General features: G+C 42.3%; 1 protein-coding gene across 1 annotated transcript in view; it reads right to left on the bottom strand.

Moving 5' to 3' along the window:
- Positions 1 to 18,918, bottom strand: part of Ebf2 (EBF transcription factor 2) — a 202,087-nt gene that overhangs the window by 8,645 nt on the left and 174,524 nt on the right. Inside the window, exons 11-14 of the mRNA XM_051160756.1 lie at positions 11,068 to 11,156; positions 9,522 to 9,587; positions 9,262 to 9,439; positions 6,545 to 6,730 (exon numbers count right to left, since the gene is read on the bottom strand). Coding sequence (XP_051016713.1) covers positions 6,545 to 6,730; positions 9,262 to 9,439; positions 9,522 to 9,587; positions 11,068 to 11,156 — 519 coding nt within the window. The remainder of the gene's footprint in view (positions 1 to 6,544; positions 6,731 to 9,261; positions 9,440 to 9,521; positions 9,588 to 11,067; positions 11,157 to 18,918) is intronic.

Here is an 18,918-nt window from a genome sequence, read left to right as displayed (position 1 = left end):
GACTGTTTGAACCACAAAGTCACAACAGAAGTTGGAAAGATAGAGTTGACACGCAAGAAAAAAGCTTCTGGAACTCACATACGCACAAGAGGCACATGACAATTCAAGAAAGATGTCTGCAATATGCATTTCCTGTGCTTATGCCCTTGATAGCTAATGTCTTGCTGTAAGTTAATTAGGAAAAGGAAAAAGAGAGAAAAATAGGCAGAGAACACAAATGAAAATGGCAGAGGGACCTGAACAGGGCTGTTCCTACTGAAGAAATCAGGAGTGACAACGACTGCAGAATGCTACTTTCCATTTATTAAATGGGTAAAAATGAAGGAAAGAGTAGCGGGCAGGGAAGGAGACACATGCTGGCTCTTTCTGCGGAGAGAGACTCAATCCCTCCAGAGGGACTTTGGCAATACATAGCAGAGTGTGTTCAAACGTTCATATCGTCTGACCCACTAATTTAATCTCTAGAAATTAATCTCAAAGGGATGATCACAAATGTGCCAAAAAAAAAAAAAAAAAAAAAGACTCAAGGACTTTTTACAACAGAAAGAAGTTGGGAAATACATAACCCACAATAGAGTAAAACACACATACAAAGGAATGTTTTTTAAAAACCAACAACAACAAACAGCCTAAAACATTTAAACTAATGTTTGAGAAGGAAATTTAACAATGGTGAACCCTTCTACAGATGAATAAAGCAGAGTATACAATAATACATACATAAACCTGACTTCTAGTTAGAAAGAATTCACAAAGCAAAGTGTGGAGGGATACGATAGACATTTGATTATGGTATCTCTGGGTGACAAAGTTGTGATCATTTTCAAATGTATCCCTATTTTCAGATGTATCCCTATTTTCAGTATTTTATATGATGGAAATATATTACTTGTGATACAGGAGAAAATAATGCTACTAAAATTGGAAATATCTTTTTTTTACAGTAGAAAATAAAAGGGTTATTAGCAAAAGGTCTGAAGCTTTCCTGTGCCCATCATCCTTTTTACAGCCTAGAAAGAAACATCTTTGTTAATTTCTCTGACAAAAAAAAACAACCAGACTAATTATCTATGTTTAGCTTTTGTTGTTGTTGTTGTTGTTGTTTCTTTGTTTTTTATCAATTTGTCACTAGTTAGAGTCATTTGGGAAGAGAGAACTTCAATTGAGAAAATGCTCCCATCAATTAGGCCTGGGGGCCAGCTTAGGGTCATTTTCTTGATGAACGACTGATGTAGGAGAGCTTAGATAATTGTAAGCTCTGCTGCCTCTGGGCCGGCGTCGTGGGCTGTATAATGAGGTAAGTCGTGAAGAGCAAGCCAGTAAGCAACATTCCTTCATCGCTTCTGCTTCCGTTCCTGCCTTGAGGTTCCTGCCTTCCATTCCTGGCCTGACTTCCTTCAGAGATAGAGTATGAGCTGTGAGTTGTAAGCTGAAATAAAACTTTTCTTCCTCAAGTTGCCTTTAGTTACAGTGTTTCATCACAACAATAGAAACACTAAGACACTAATAAATTTCTGGCAAAAGCGGGATGGTGATAGTTAATTGTGTGTGTGTGTGTGTGTGTGTGTGTGTGTGTGTGTGTGTGTATAAGAGAGAGAATATGTGTTTGCAGGTGTGCATGTCTGTACACACATGGGACCAGATGATGACATCATGTGTCCTGATCTATTTCTTTCTACCTCAATCCCTTGACACAAATCTTTCACTAAAACTAGAACTAAGAAGGTAGCCAGCAAGCCCTAATGATTCTCCTGTCTCTACCTGACCCCCCATAGCATTGGGGTTATAGAAACAGTACCAAAGCCAGCTTTTTACTGGGCTCTGGGGATTTGAACTCAGATTGTCATGCTTGCATAGCAAGCACTTTCACTTGCTAAGTCAAGACCCCAACCCCAGTAGGCAAATGTTACTCCTAATCCCTCTTCTTCAGTCTCGGGACTTAAGTTTGCACCACTGATGGGCTTTTTATAGCCTGACATCTGATCATGACCTTGGTCATGCATCTGCTTTCCTCCCACCCTCCTTTTGTGTACCTCCCTGCATACTCCGAGACATAGTTCTCAAAGTGTGTCCAGCATGACCACAAGGCTGCATTTTCAAAGACAATGGAGGTTGGGCTGAGGATGTCACTCAGTGGTAGAGCACTTGCCTAGCATGCAAAAGGCCCCATGTTTGACCTCCAGTATTGGAAACAACAACAACAAAAGAAAAACAAAACACCCCAGTGGTTACGCCTGCACAGACATGGCATATCATTTCTTTCTTCTTTTTTGGACCTATATGTGTTTTTCAGAATGTCTAAAGTCAGAATTCTACTATCACAGAATTTGGGGAAGGGGGATTGGTTATTTTTTACTTAAGAACTGCAATTGAGGGGCTGGAGAGATGGTTCATTGGCTGCTCTCCCAGAGAACCCGGGTTTAGTTCCCAGCACCCACATGGCAGCTCACAACCGTCTGTAGCTCCAATTGCAGTGGATCCAACACCCTCACACACAGATACATGCAAGCAAAACACCAGTGCACTTAAAAAGTAAAAATAAAAGAATTAACATTTAAAAACATGCAATTGAGACACATCAAAATATTGAGCCTATTTTTCTTGGCATGGGGCAGGGGGGAATCTTCTCTCTTTTAAAAATTATTTCTGTGTTTGGTATTTTCTATAATAGCTATTTAATGTTTTATAATGGAAAACTTCTTAATATTTATTTCTGACAATATATAAAAAGACCGAAGCCTAGGGCATGGTCTGAGACTGCAAGCGAACTAGATTGGATACATGCCCGAATAGATTCTGTTCCAAACCTTGGGTTGGCTCTGTGGTTATTCAGCTTGGAAGACATGGTCCCCGTGGGTGTTGCAGGCTTGTTGAATAGACCATGTTTGGGGACAGTGGAGTGCACCGTTTTGGGAAAGCTGATCACATAGACTTCCAATTGAGAATGTCTGTGAACATCCATCCATCCATCTGTGGATAGAGTCCAAGCAAAGGCAAGCACGTCTGGCCCAGAAATCTATGTGAACGTGGGAGTTAAAGAGAAATCACTTTTCTTCTTTCACAAGGATTGATTGGCCAGCTCGGCCTCGGACTGGAACTCACAGGCCCCTCCTTTGCATCTGCAGCCAGCCAGCGCAGTTGCTGGCACTCAGGGGGTCTGTCAGCATCTCATTAGAACCCCCTATTGTCAGGGGCTTAGAATCCAGGCATAAAAACTTGCAGCGAGCTGGAACTTGGCACACACAGCTACTGCCAGGAAGTGAAGTTTGTATGTAAGATTGAAAAAACATCTGTTTGGCCATTTTTGAAGGAGTGTGAGAGCAAACGCAGGGAAGATGCAGGGCTTTTGATAGTCTATGTTGGCTGTAATGCAAGGCAAACTGGACTGAGAGAACAACCTTTGGCTCTATTGCTTTTTTAATGTCTCTGGCAAGTGATTGCCCCATGGCATGGTCCAGTCACACCAGGCTCATTAGAAGAAAAAAAGATGTGAAAAAAAATAACCAACAACATAGGATTGTGTTTTCAGACATAAGCAACTGAACTGACGAAACCTTTCCCCCTGGGCTTTAAAAAAAATTTCCCAGAGAAGTGAAGACCTCGCTGGTTAGAAATACAGGTCAGGTGTTATCGTAATGAACTCCACTGGGTATTTGGGATTTTACAACAGGCGAATGTGATGGTAACGAACGCACCATTTGGAATCCCATTCACAGCCTGCAACTCCCTCCAAGGCCAGGGTGTAAGGGGTCACTTTCAGGACAGTAGGGGTGGCAAGGAGAGTCCTCTGAGGTCTCGCTATTCACTATTGGCAAGACACCATCCTGCCTTTCTATTTCAACAGGTAATTTAAAGACTCGGGGTGTAATGGTTTTTCTGGCTTACTTGAAAGAGCAAGCAGAACATCTCCCTCCCGGATAAACGATCTAGTAAGAAATGTTAGGCAAATAATACCTAACAAACCACTTGCCACACACACCGCTAATGCCACAAGAGGTACTGCGGAGCGCATGTTAATATATTAATAAGCTATTTAATACCCACAGTACAACTATTATTAATATGTTCAACCTTGTATATAACCAGGCCTATGATTGAACCATAAGAAACTGCCATTTCTGTATATCAAAAAAATGGCCAGATGAGGGCTGGCAAGGTGGCTCAGTGGGTAAAGGGGCCTGATGATCTAAGACTGACACGGGAGAAGAGAATCAACTCCTGAAATTTCTTCTCTGGTCTCTCTCCACATGTATTAAGGCATATATGTGCATGTGTGTGTGTACGAATGTACACATATACATAAAACAAATTTAATGAAATAATTTAAAGGGTGGTCAGAAAAAGAAAACTTCATGTGCTGTAGCCTATTGACACATTGCAAGCGGTCTCAATACTTTTAATTACTGACTAAGTTTAAGGCACAGCCTTCTGAGTCTGGTGGCAGGTGCTTTGGTCCCATTCGAGCCATTTATCTACTATGACTCTTCAAGTGAGTCATTAATCAACTCCTCGTCTCTTATAAGGGAAAGTGGTGATAATAATTATTGTTATATTTGTGCCACAAGGTAGCCGAGGGGACATGACTGGGCTCTAGATTGTTCTTTAACCTGTAGTGAGGAATATATGAACTACCATCATCATTATTGAGTAGCTTTGTTTATGGGGTGGCTCTCTCTCTCTCATGCCATCACGCTCCTGGTGGGGTCTGTTAGAGGGAGAAGGTACCTCACTCATGACCAAGTGAATTATAAACCTGTCCTGGCCTCAGCAGCTAAACTGTCCATAGTTCTTCTGAGTCCACTAACAAGGTCATATACAGGCACAGGAAACAGCCTTGGCAATAGCATCTTGTTAGCTGGGAAACAAGAGCTCTTCATGTAGATTAGCATCAATGGCCATACTTAGATTTAGCCAGTTGTTCTCAATACATTTTTTTCCTCCCTTGAATCTTACACACTCATATGGTCCACTTGATTATTGTAATTCTACCACATACTTTTGGAGCAAGATAAGTTTGTTTGTTTGTTTGTTTTAAGTAGAATAAAACCAAACAAAGCAACGACACCTATTTCCATAAGCTACTCTGCTCCAGGGAGTCTAGGCCATGTGAAAAGCCACACACGCATGACGCATGGTAGTTATACCAAAGGGGTCTGCGCTGCATTCAGCTTCCTAGTCCTGTATCGCCATATCACTGGGTAATATTGGTTCTATGACTTAAACACATAGCTCAGAAATACATGTGTGGGCCTGGGGAACCAGTGGTCTAAAGGCAATGAGAAATAGTCCCCAAGGCCTGTCACTTGAGCCGTGGCTGGCAGCGCTGTGTGCTGTCCTTGACACGTCCTTGTTTCTGGCCCAAGGGAGCCACTCTGGGTAAGAGAGGGCAGGGCCTCGTGACAACAGCCAACATTTCAAGAGCATTCTACTCCATCGCTTGGCTCGCCGTGTCAGCGTGTCCCCTGGCCTCAAGTATTCCCTGAGTAGGTTTGAAAAACACACACTGTTTCAGGCTCCAGGGACCATTGTGTAAGCTTCGAGCTTAGCTCCCAGAGCAACCCAAAAGGGTTTTCACAACTCCTCAAGGCGTTGACTTTGCTACTTAGGGCCATAGATTAAGGCGAAGAGGCTCTGTCTCAATCCAGCAAACTGCCACACACAGTCAACTTCCATCTCTCTGGAGGTGCTCAATGGCACACAGGGCCATGTCACAAAGTCACACAGAGCACGCTACAAATGTCCTGTTTGGGGGGGCGAGGGGTCCCACTCCCTGAAGAACTGTAGGTTGGTAATGGTTGCCAGGGAAAGGGAAGTAATACTCCTCCATGTGTAAACACTGATAAGTTCCCCCTTGGTCAAGTCAATTACTCTCCCATACCTCACCCGCCCACCCCCTGCCACCTTTAGCAAGCTGTCCAAAATAAATGCGATGGTCCACAAGCAAACTGAACAGCGCGAAGCTTGTAAAGGAGAAAGGCTTTGGCGGCAGGATGGGGCCGGGGGACAAGATAAGATAAGATGGGGCGGGGGTGTGGGTATGGTCAGAGTGGATCGTATGTGAGAAACTGTGAAAGAAAACAACAGGTTAAGATGTGTCAGAGGAACGGGAGGCATCAACTCTGTGCCTTTTGCCACCTGAAAAAAATTCCAGTTGTGCCACAGTGGGTGGGTAGGGTAGCTACTGCCCCAAACTTTGCCTGTAACATGCAGCTGGAACAAAGGAGTACATGTGAAAATTTCCTAGTGAAAAAAGGCACACCCTGCGGGCGGAGATGAAATCTCCATTCTTCCCTTCACATATGGAAGCTACATACAACTGCTCCCCTTTTCCTCCCCCAGGAGCACGGGCATAAACTGCGGAGTCCAAGTTGACAGAAAAAAGAACAAAAGGCAAGAAGGACACCTCCTCAGGAAATGAGACTGTCTCCCACCCACGTGCTCACAGCATTTGGGAACACAGCTCTCCCCTAAAAGGCTGGCTGGCAGGCAGGTGAAGCCCTGCAGGGAGGCTCCCGGTGCTAGATGGATGGTAAAGGTCACTTACTTCCATATGGGGAGCCTGTGGGTGAGCCGTTCAGGAATCCTGGGGATCCTGGCACGCCCAGGTTGGCCATAGGAACATTGCTGTAGCCGTTCATGCTGTTACTGGAGGTGCTGTAATTAGATTGCTGAGGCGTGGAGCTGGAAGAGTATCCTCGTGGGGAGATGCTGCTTGTGTTGCGAATGTATCCTTGACAACAGAAGAAACAAGCAAGGTAAACAAAGCCATACCCACCGGGTCGGGCCAAATGCAGATAGTGCTTGTCCACATCCGTCCCAGATCATATAGGCACCACTGCCAAGCAACGGTGGGAAGTGAAGCTTGCTTGCAGCATTTTATTTTTAATTGACATGTAGTCACTGTCCACCCCCATTTTTTCTACATATCCATATAGTGGACTAGGATCACATTGGGGTGGCTGGCACATCTAGCCCTTCAAGTATTTAATCACTTCCTGGTATTGGAAGCATTCTCAAATTTCTGTTGCTTATTTGGAATTTATGAAAAACTACCGTCGTCTACTGGCTGTCACCTGACCACGCCACAGCACACCAGAGCTTATTTAATTCCCCTCTAGAGTTGCATTGCAGTTCTTGATAATAATGCTCTCAGCTTTGCCTCTGACACCTCTCCTCTTCTATTTATTTTTCTTTATTTTGTTTTGTTTTACTTTTATCTTTTTTTTTTTTTTTTTTTTTTTTTTTTTTTTTGAGACAGGGCTTCTCTGTGTAGCCTTGACTGTCCTGGACTCACTTTGTAGACCAGGCTGGCCTCGAACTCACAGTGATCCACCTGCCTCTGTCTCCCGAGTGCTGGGATTAAAGGCGTGCACCAACACGCCCGGCCCTATCTTTATCTTATAATTTGGTTTCGAGACAAGATCTCACTATGTTCCTATGGCTGGTTTGAAACTTGCTGAACATCCCAGAGAAGCCCAGAAGGGATGCTCTTCCTGCCTCCACTTTCCAGAGTGCTGGGATTACAGCTGTGCACACCACACCCAGTTCTTCTCTCCCCTCAGCAGCTCTCTCTCTCTCTCTCTCTCTCCTTCTCCCCCTCCCCCGTCTCCCTCTCTGTCTCCCTCCCCCTCTTCCTCTCCCTCTCCCCCTCTCCCTCCCCCTCTCCCTCTCTGTCTGTCTCCCCCAGGGCCCTGCATGGAGCTGAGTGGTAAGTGAACTTGCCAAGCTGTACCTCACTGGACACCGACGTTGGAGATCTACAAGATGCTAACTGCTATCACTGAGAAAATCATCCAGCAGCCAAGCAATGCTAGGCGGACACTAGCACCAAAGCAAGTTTTTGAAGATTGTCAACTAAAGGGCCTAAGGAATAAATATCCTGCTCAAAACTTTGACCACCTAGCGTTCTGGGGTGGAGGAGGGTATCCTAGCAATGTTTCTGGGGCCCTTTGAGTTCTGCAGAGAGGTTTGGAAATGGGTACTTCAAAGTCACCACCTGCATGGGGCTGGAGGTCATTTTCACTCAGAAAGTACTAAGGGTCACAGTGCACTATGTTGATTCAGGGCTCTGAGCATTATCACTCAAGTATGGACATCCAGATCGTGAGTGACATGAAGGATGGAAAGTTTTCTTATGGTTTTGAAGGCTTGACACAGAGCCAGCATCCCTTTGTCCTGAAAGAAACTCTTGGATGACCATGTTTAAAAGTGGTTGGACCTGGCTATATAGCTCAGCAGTAGAACACTTGCCTAGCATGGGCAAGGCCTTAGGTTCTAGTCCAAGAACTGAAATAGATTTAGATTATATAGATATAGATAGATATCTTATATAGCAAATATAGTGTATATATGTGCCACATATTTATATGTAAATACATCATATGTATTACACACACGTGTCATTATATATGTACATATATGAATATATTTATAAAGAATACTGGGCATGACAGTTCACGGTTATAATCATAGCACTTGATAATCTGAGACACAAAGAGTACCACAAATTTAAGGCTAAACTGGACTACATAGTGAGTTTAGGGCCAGTCTGGACTGGGTAGCTTGTCTGAGTCTCAAAACCAATAAACAAACACAAAACAAATTATAAGGCAGTCTAATATATACCATCAAATGAAAAATAATTTACTATATAGACCATAGTGAGTGGATAAAATTAGAAATAAATACCCAAGGTTAGGAACATTACTGGGAAAATGTCCTTTTCGTAGAATTATATATAACAAATGTAGATGGGCCTTTTTATAAAAATCAATGCCACCGCAACAGATCTTCCTATGGTGGACTTCATATACAAAGTAGAGCTCACTAAATAACTTGCCATATATTTCCAAATGAGGTGATGCACAAAAGAAATCACCAAGCAAGATGAAGGCAATGGTGCCGTCAGCTCGCTCTATTATTCCACCTGATTATCACATAGCATCAGAATAAAATGAATTTGATGAGTAGCTGTGAGCTTCATTTCCATATGCCTAAGCTCTTTGAAATTTATGAGAGTCAACTTTACCCACTGATATTTCTAGTCAAAAGAATTCTACCTAGCTCCCAGAGAGCTGAGAATCGAATGACAGACTACCTGGAATGGTGAAATAACCCATTTGTAATAGTGGGGTTTAGCCTAGGCGCACGCCCCATTGGATGGTTTACAGTGTGTTCTCTAACTCCTCATACCCCAGCAGAGCTGGCCTTTTAATGGAGAAGCCCTATTTGGATTCTGACTCTCAAAAGGGTTGTTAGTACCTTGGTTATTTCCTTGTGTGGACTCTGAGATGCTGACCCCGAGCTGGCTGCCATAAGAGTTGATACCCATCATACCGCTGTGAGCTGGGGAGCTGGAGAGAGCTGGAATCTGGCCGGGGTTCCTGGGGACACTGTACAGGGCTTCTGCAATGTCTGCAGCACGCTTTAAAATGATGTCCTGCAGAAAGGCATGCTGGGGTAAGCACTGTATCCAGAGCCAGGAGTCAAACTCGACAGAGTGTAAGATGCACATATCTAACCTGGTTATTGTGGGGTGTGCCATAGAGCGCTTCCACTAAGTCCGCAGCTCTTTTCAGTAGCATTTCCTGGGAAAGAAAAGACAGGGTGGGTACAATCAAAGATAAAACCCCAAATGGCAATCAATCAATATATATCCCTTCCAAATACAATGAGGCAAGAAGTCTGATATTAGGTTTAATGAATAGGATATAATCATATTTACAAATCCTACAAGTGGGTAGTTGTAGAAATTCACCACTATAATGGCTCCATAATGGTTTCTGATACTCAAGAAAACCCCACCGGACTGAGGGCAAAGTCAGTTAAAATTGACAACGTTTTGGATATTCTATTGGTAACTAGTTTGAGATCATTGTATTTTAAAGTCCTGGTACTCTTAATTAATCAGGTATTCTTCAAGTGATTGATGGGTCTGAGTTTAGCTGCTTGCCAAGGAGTTGACAGAGTTCTGAGATTCCCTTGACAATCTCTACTCAAACTTTTATTCTAATACGTATTCAATATTATTTCCCCTTGTTCATTTTAACCGGAAAAAAAAAAGTAGCAATCACTAGTCCTTCTCCTCTCCTTTATCCTTTTCTACTCCCTGATTGTGTGCGTCTGTGTGTCTGTGTCTGTGTGTCTGTGTCTGTGTGTGTCTGTGTGTTTGTTATTATTGTTTTGTTTATAGCCTTTTAAATTGCTATTAAGCTGCTGTCCAGCTATTGTCTGACTTAATGGTGCTGAGTATTTTCCCAGGAGGAAAAGAAAAAGTGTGTTGTTGAAGCCACTAGCACTTGGCTTTTTATTCAAATGTAGAATGAAGAACATGTCATTTCAAAATCTGCATGCTTGAAGCACAAATATAAATGTAAAAAAAAATCTAGTAGTTTCTCTTTAATCAAATGGCAACAAATAGATGAATCTATTTTTAAATAAAGAATGAGGTTGTCATGATCTAGATTCAAGAAGGCATTTTCTGAGTTCATAAATGACCTCTTTCATAAAGGTTTTGTATGGAGAAGACCTTTTAGCATTATTCAATTCTTATGTACACCATAGGGTAAATAAAAATCCTACTGAAATACAAAGGAGTGAAATGCATGCTTTAAGCACTGGTGCAAACATTTATTTTTATGCAGTTGGCAATGTTTTGTAAGCATGGTGGGACATTCTTTAATCCCTGCAATGGGGAGGCAGAAGCAGGCAGATTTCTGTGAGTTTAAGGCCAGCCTGGTCTACAGAGGGAGCCCAAGACAGCCAGGGATTTACAGAGAAACCCTGTCTCACTGCAGCCCCCCTCACTCGACTCCGCAAAAAATAATAAGCTGTCTATTCTTGTAGCGTATCTGTTTTATGACACCAAACTTTCAGATTTCGCATTCCTAAGATATTAAACATAATATATTTCAAAATTAGCAGAACCCTAATGTTCATTTTGTTATCTAAAGCATAGCCAGTTTCAAGGCTTAATTAATTTTAATGGGACTCTAATGGCTGGGTTTGTCTAAATTTGCTGAGCATCTACAAAAAGATGCTCGCAAGTCAATTCCCAGAGCTTCTTACCTTAGCTAGCCTCTCAGGGTCCCCTGGGTGCCTTGGGATGACTTTCTGCAGCCTCTGGAAGCCATAGTCTATAGTGGGTTCATTTAAAGCTGTAAGACAAGACCGTTTTTTTGAGTACATACCTGGGCTATAAAGGGATTCTTCTATCAAGTCTTTCATGGGTATTAGAAGAGTTCTGATATTTCCTAAGACTTAATACATGATGCTACAGTCAGTTAGGGGATTGTGCGTTGATATTGGTTAATCCATACATAATTTGAAATTTGTAGTAAGTCTGCATTTACCATTAAAATAACAGGTCGATGTTTCATCATCTCAGCCTTAAGCAATCCTCTGCACATTCTCAGTCATCAATGTTACACAGCCAGTCATGTACCAAGTCATCAATGTTACACAGCCAGTCATGTACCAAGTCATCAATATGTTACTCAGCCAGTCATATGCCAGTTACTTCCGTCTTCCCTCCTTTCTTCTCTTTTCCTTTCTTCCTTACTTTCTTGTTTTTAATTTATATATGTACTTTACATCCCGATCGTAGTCCCCTCCCTCTTCTCTCAGTCCCTCCTTCCCACTGTCCTCCCCCATTCTCCCTCCAGTGGATCAGAATGAGCTCAGTCTCGATTCAACTTGATGTGCTAACGTGAGTTGGTTGGGGGGGGGGTCCCCTTTTTTGAGCAAACCATGCTTTTAAGATTTGCAATTATATGTGACTACTTGTGCTTTCTCAGAGAGTTGGGCACTCCCCACAACCCTGAAAGGCTCAGGGAAGCAACAGTCACTCTGTCTTACCACTGTGTCTCATGGCTGACGACACACACTAGATATTTAACTTCGTAACTATAAAACAAGGGAGTAAGGGACCTGTATACTGTGGTATCTCTTCTATTTTACAGAGTTCTCCAGAGTTTACCCCCTTTTCTTCCTTCTTTCCTTTTCTTTTGTTTAAACTTTATGGTTTAAAAACTAATACAGGGCCAAAGCAAGGACAAAAATATAAAACATAGAATAACAATTTCCTGCACTCTTGTCAAGCAACCCAAGAGAGTGTATTTTTAAATTTTCCTACTTCCATAGTTATTTTATAAACACCTGTTGCTATTATGCTATCAAATGATACCTTCTCCTTAAACAAATTATAAGCTATTTTAATTACATAGAAAAGAATAAAAATCACACATAAATCTACCACTTAAGAGATGACCGGGGTTAGATACCACCCCCCTACACACACACACACAACACAGCTATTGCCTTTGCTCTTGGTTGCTCACCAGAACTTATGGTGAGCACCTAGTGCCTATCACTCAAGATACTACATACTTCAGTCATAGGTTGTGGAGAAATTAAGTTCAGATGCTGCCTTCCTGCCGGCTAGCTTCCATAGAATTAGAAGGTGCTATATAGTCTGTTTGGGGCCAGGAAGGATGCAATGAACACCCTTGCCCAGCTGTGAACTCTGTGAACTATAATATTGATCACAGTGGCACTATATGCTACTGGGTGCAATAGTGGCAGGAATGTTGTGAGGGTAACCAATGACTTATGGTGTATTCCATTGGAGGAAATACATACTTGGCACTGTAATCTAGCCAACAACACATGGCTAGGAAGCTCTTGGCCTTGGGTAAACTCTCTAGTATTTTTACTATGGTTCTGCTAAATTTACTTTCTACCAAACTGCCCTCTAAATTCTTATCTCTCCACCCATAGATTAGTACAACTGTCAGTCCTCATCAAAGAAGCTTCTTCAGGCAGTGGATGGTGGTTGAGGCACTGGTCAAAGTGTAGAGTGCTCAGCCACAAATAGGCCATCTATTCCACACGCCTTCAGGCTCAGGAACCATCGAGGAAGAGGTAGGAGAAAGATTGTAGGAGCCAGTGTTTTCTGGGAATAACAGGAGAATCGCACTCATAACCTCTCGGTAGATGTGTTTTCCTACACAAGATGTGCACGTGAAGCTAGTCAGGATGCCTTCATGGAGGAGGGGGAGGCTGCACAAGCCTCCACAGCTGGCTGAGGAGTTATTGACAGTTGGTGGCGCCTTTAAAAGTATGGTTCCTGGCAGGTCAACCACGCTCTACTGGATGGCCCCACACCTATGAGTATACAGACAGCACAAATTGGATACAGTGGGTCATTTTAAAGGGAAAAGGACAGGAAGTTGAGAGGTGGTGGAGGGTGTAGGGAGAGGATCTTGGAGAAGTTAGGGGGATCAGTATGGGGGGAGATGAATATAATCCAAATACATTGTAAAACATTATAAAAGATTTAGTCAAAGTATATTTTTAAAAGTGGCATTGATGGAATAGTGTGAAGTATTTTCACTTTCTACCTCTTTATACCAACTGGGTATTTATATAATAAAATTTCACTCCTGCTATAATAAGGAAAATAATGAAAGTATTTCCATTTGGGTGTCAGAAAATGGAATGCCTAGGGTTAACACCTTTGCTTATATGCTTCCAGGTTTAAACACACATACTTAAAATTACTCTGAGAAATGTGACTTATGCTGCTACACTGCCTACTTTAACCCACCTAGAAATGCTGTATGCCATAAGCTTTCCCTCTGGTACTTAGATATTCTTTTACAACATTATTTTAAATCCCTGCATATTTTCCATGACATGCTCTATAACTTATTTAAATGGCTTCCTAATTCAGGCATTTAATTGATCCTAATTTCTCACTATTACAAAAGCCAAAGCAATAATTATCATTTGTGCATAACTTTAATTACTTCAGTCAGAAAATACCAAAAATTAGAATTACTGGACCAAAAATTATAATTTATATTTAAGGCTTTTCACACATACTATCAAATCACTCCTTGGAAGAATATGTAAATTCACACTCCCTCCTACTATGAATATAATTATCTCAACTTATATAGTTTTTCAAATTTTCAACTGATAATTCTTTATTCATCAGTGAGGTTGATGATTTTTTTTCTTATGTTGCTATCATTTTAATTTATATTTTTGTAAGGTACTTGATATTCTCCTTTTTTCTAATCAAAATTAATCCTTTTTTTACTCAAGAATACTTTATTACGGTTTGAATGTCAAACGTCCTACAAAGACTCTCACATTTGAATGCCAGTGGGAAAAGACATAAAGGTGACATATATTTCTGCTTCCTGCCTGCTCTCTCCCACTCCCAGCACCACAGGATGAGCTGTCCTTCCTTGCCATGGTGGACTTGCATCCCCTGAATCCATGAGTCAAAATAAATCCCTCCTCCTTTAACTTGCTCCTTTGATGCATTTTGTCAAAGTAGCAAAGTAATTAGTATGATCACATATTGAGATTTCTGTGTAGTGTATGTATGTGGGGGTATAAGTGTGTTTATGTTTGTGTGTGTGTGTGTGTGTGTGTGAGTGTTTGTGAGCAGGTGGAAACCAGAGCTCACTTTTTAGTGTCATCTCTTATTATGGTCCTCATTTTTTTAGATAAGATCTGTCACTAAACCTGGAGTTGACTGATTAGTAAGACCAGCTTGCCACCCAGGTCCAGGGATTGTTCTGCCTGTCCTTTCCTAGCACTAGGACGGCAGGCAGACACTACCAAGGCAAGCTTCTTGCATTCATAGGGACACCTGAACTCATGTGCTCATGTTTGTGCAGCATGAACTCCACTTGCTGTGCTGCCCTCTAACCCAGACAGTGTCTCTTGAATACAATTTTGAAATAACCTTAGCAAAATTGCCTGGGTTGAGGTTACTGTAACATTAACACAAAACCAAAAGGAATTAATTCTTTTTTTTTTTTTTAATATTGCAATGTTTTTCTTGAGAGAGAGAGAGAGAGAGAGAGAGAGAGAGAGAGAGAGAGAGAGAGAGAGCCACCTTTTCAAGAATTTAAGTATGTTTCCATTGATTTTATATGACTTGGTTAAAATTCCTAGCATCCCACCCACTGCTTTACTGCCCCCTCTTTTTGTTTTAATTTTCTAAGTAGCCTCTTCAAAGTTTCTAGGTAGTACAATATTAAGTTACTGCTAATTTTACTGGTTGGCTTTAAGATGGTACCCTTTTGGTTTTTTAGTTCCTTGTGTGTTACACTACATACTAGTTTTATCTGTGTTCTGTGGGTAATGGCTTTGATGTCTTGTTTAATAAAACACATGAGTGTATGTGTACGTGTGTGCATGTGTGTGTGCTATCGGGAAAGAAATCTAACCCTCATACATACAAACCAAGCACCAAGCATTCTACCACCGATTTATATCACATCTTATTAAATAGTTTTGATTATAATATTTGCCATGCCATCCATGTTTTAGACTGTAAGTCTTTCCATGGTCTTCTTATATTAATATTAATATTATTCTAGTTTTGTTTGTGTGGTATATGTACATGTGTGTGTGAGTGTGTGCACTGAGTGCAGGTGCTCAGAGGTCCAGGTGGCAGATCCTCTTAGAGCATTAGTTACAAGTGGTTGTGAGCCACCTGATACGGGTGCTAGGAATTGAACTCAGGTCCTATGGAAGAGCAGTTCATACTCTTAACCACGGACCCATGTCTCCAGCCCTTCTTCTATTTCTAATACTGTTCTTTTCCAAGAGAGGAGGCCCATCTTCCACACATCCTGCAGAACTCTTCCCTTAGCAGCCCATGGCACAATATTCCCCTCCCATCAACGGCAGTAGCCTAGCTCCAAGCAGTAACAGCATGTGCAACAGTTAGTTTCAATCGCCAACTGGCATCACATGGGGGGGGGGGGCGCATGTGTGGACACTCTGGATATATCTGGGAAGGTGTTACCTGGAAGGATTAGCTGAAGAGAGAAAAACCTACCCTGAACGTGGGTAGCACCATCCCAGGCTCTGGAGTCCTAGGCTGAATTAAAAGGAGACAGTGAACTGGGTTCTGGCCTTCATCTCTCTCTGCCTCCTGACTGTGGATGCAAAAACCCATTTGCCTCACATTCCTACCACTGTTCTTCCCCTGCCTTGGCAGACTGCACCCTCGAACTAAACACCTAAATAAAGTCTTTCTTCCTTACACTTCTATTGCCAGGTGTTTTGTCTTGGCAATGAGGAAAATAACTTATAGACTACATTTCTTTTTCTCATTTTCCTCAAAATGTCGCCCAACGTATTTTGGGATAGGTGTATGATACATTTGTATTCAGAGCTCACTCTTACCCAGGACGCATGTAAGAAAAGCTATATGCATAGCTGGGCTCATTCTGAAATTTTTTTTTCACTTGTCCTTCTAATGTCAGCAATTATAGGAGCCTAGCTGACAGACAGTCAGTGGCTGTGGTATGCAGTGATAACAATTGTTATTGCCACTATTAGAATGCACTGAGGGGTGACCACAAGGTGGGCATTTGGCAAAGCCCTGCCCCCCGCCCATTAGCTCCTTAACCTTCACTGCTACCCCATAGGGTCTCTCCCCATCCTAAATGCAGTGACAGCTGGCAAAGATGAGATCTGAAATCTGTCTTCTCTAACCCTTAAACATGTACTCTCTTAACCTTTCCTTCAGGCCAAGTGCAGCGTTCCTCCCTCTGCATCCTGTGCACCACTCTTAGCTTCAAGGAAAGGACCACAGATGGCTGTGGAGTCTGCCTGGGCCACCTGACTGCAGCCACTGATAGAGGGGGGGGAAAAGGCACCATTTGGTGTCAACCAGCAAACACAACAGCTGCCTGATGCCACAGGGCAAACAGACTCACAAATGCAATCCTCAGAATTAACCATTGTTTCAATCCGTCTGAGCTACGTGCTGCTTGTTATCCAACACACAGATTGTCTTAGCAGACACGGGTACACTCATAATGTACAGGAGGCACATGAAAAGGTACAGTAAGAAGGCTGGCTTACAGTCTTTCTGTCTGTCTGTCCCTCCCTTCTGTGGCATGTATGTTCACTCCCTGGGGCAAGCTCACACTTCCTACATATATGAGAGCAGTATGGCACCCCACTACCATGACCCCCCGCCACTAATCTTCTTTCCCAGTCTTCCTACTACGTGCAGAAGTGGTTCTCTCTGATCAGCACACACTACAGTTTCTCTGGAATAGAATTTATGACACTTCCGTCCCCACTGTTTTCCCTAGGAGGCTGAAAACTACCAGACACCAACATCCATGGTCCCATTGAATCCAGTGTGTACTTGAAGAAGGAATCACAAAATCAAACCCACCCCGGCTGTTTATAGACACCAAACCATTACAAGTATCGGACCATGTCAGACTTGCACACTGCAAAGCTGAGTTTGACAGGGTCTACTTTGGTTCCGAACCGACTTCCTGAGCTCTACCCTGAATCCCATTCCTCTCTCCCTCACACTCCCTTTCCCCGTCTCCCTGGGTGTTCTCTGGCTTTGGGGACTCGAGGTGAGCCAAGCAAACCTCAATTAGCTAATGAGGTGCCCAACACCAGCACCAAGGCTGTCTCGAAGGACCTAGCAGGTCATTAACTGCCATCATCCCTGTAAATTTACAACCTCCTCTACCACATGGGGCATGGGATGCTGTGAAGTCCTGCCAACGCTCTGGCTGACAGGGACACAGAGAAATGCTGGCGAGACAAAAATAGAATAAATTAAAAATATGCTTCAACCTATAGGTTCTGTTTATCTATGTCTTTCTTTAGAATATAACATTAAGGTAAAAGGTCATTTTCCCCCTGAAGCATAATTTATATTTACCTTTTATTAAATAATTACAGCATGGCATGAAGTTAAATATTACAGAAGCTAATCAAGGGGAATTCAATAGAGAAGACTCCGACATGAGAATTCTGTCTTTGCTATACATAGAATGTCTTAATCCTCCACTGGGATTCATTCGGGTTTGCTTAAGGAGTTTAATAACACACAATTCAACTGCCACAGAGTCTAAATCCCATTTGGATCAGCCATGAAAACTTTCATCAATACCTTGAGATTTCATAACATATCTCCTGAGAGCCTAGATCTTCAGTGTCATTTCTCATTTTGACTGTGAGTGTAATATGTGAATTTCCTTACCTATCTTGCCCCCCCCAAAAAGGTACAAACTTTAAGAAGTGCATGCAAAGGTTACTTTTTAAGTAAATAGTATTTAACTAAAAATAGCTATGTGGGAACTATGCATAAACAAACAGAAAGCTGGCTAGTATTCAATACTAATTCTCCCAAAGGATTGATGAGATATATGTATCCTATATGATTTTTATAGTTTCATATCTTCAGAAGAGTTACAAGTATCAGACCAGAATTCCCCCCAGCTTCTGTTCTGCTTCGGTTTTCCCAAAATTTAACAGCACTGATGAACGTAGAATATGTTTGTTGGTGCTCTGGAACTATCTCATCCATAAGACATTGACATTACAAGAAGTCAATCCTGGGGCTGAAGAGATGGCTCAGTGGTTAAAAACAAACAAAAAGACCTGTAATTCTAGCTTTGGGGGAATCCGGCACCCTCCCTTGGTCTCAGTGGGCACCCATATATGTGCATCATGTATTCACAGGGTATATGCCTCACTCACATGCACACAATTAAAAAGAAAAACAAGTCTTTTAAAAGGCGAAGTCGCTCGTGCCCTGACCGCTAAGAGTACAAAACACAAACATAGCACGATGAGAGTTATTTGTGGGGTTGCTGCAAGAATTTCAAACAAGAAAAGGGTGATGCATGAGGGAGGATCTGATTGGTCAGTCTGACTGCCACTCAGAGCTGCTGGGGAATCACATCTCTGGCATGGGTTTCACTCTGCAGTGAGTCCTCCTTTAGATCCTAGAAACAGGTGTAGCAGATGAGTTTCTAACGAAAGGCCAAGAAAGGCAGCAGTTCTGTACTTAGCTATGTGTCTGCATCTATATCAGCAAAGGATGGTCTTGCCTTGGATATGATGTCC

This window comes from Acomys russatus, chromosome 18, assembly GCF_903995435.1.
Source record: "Acomys russatus chromosome 18, mAcoRus1.1, whole genome shotgun sequence".
NCBI lineage: Eukaryota > Metazoa > Chordata > Mammalia > Rodentia > Muridae > Acomys > Acomys russatus.
The sequence above is the reverse complement of the archived record's forward strand: the minus strand, read 5'-3'. Positions and strand labels throughout refer to the sequence as shown.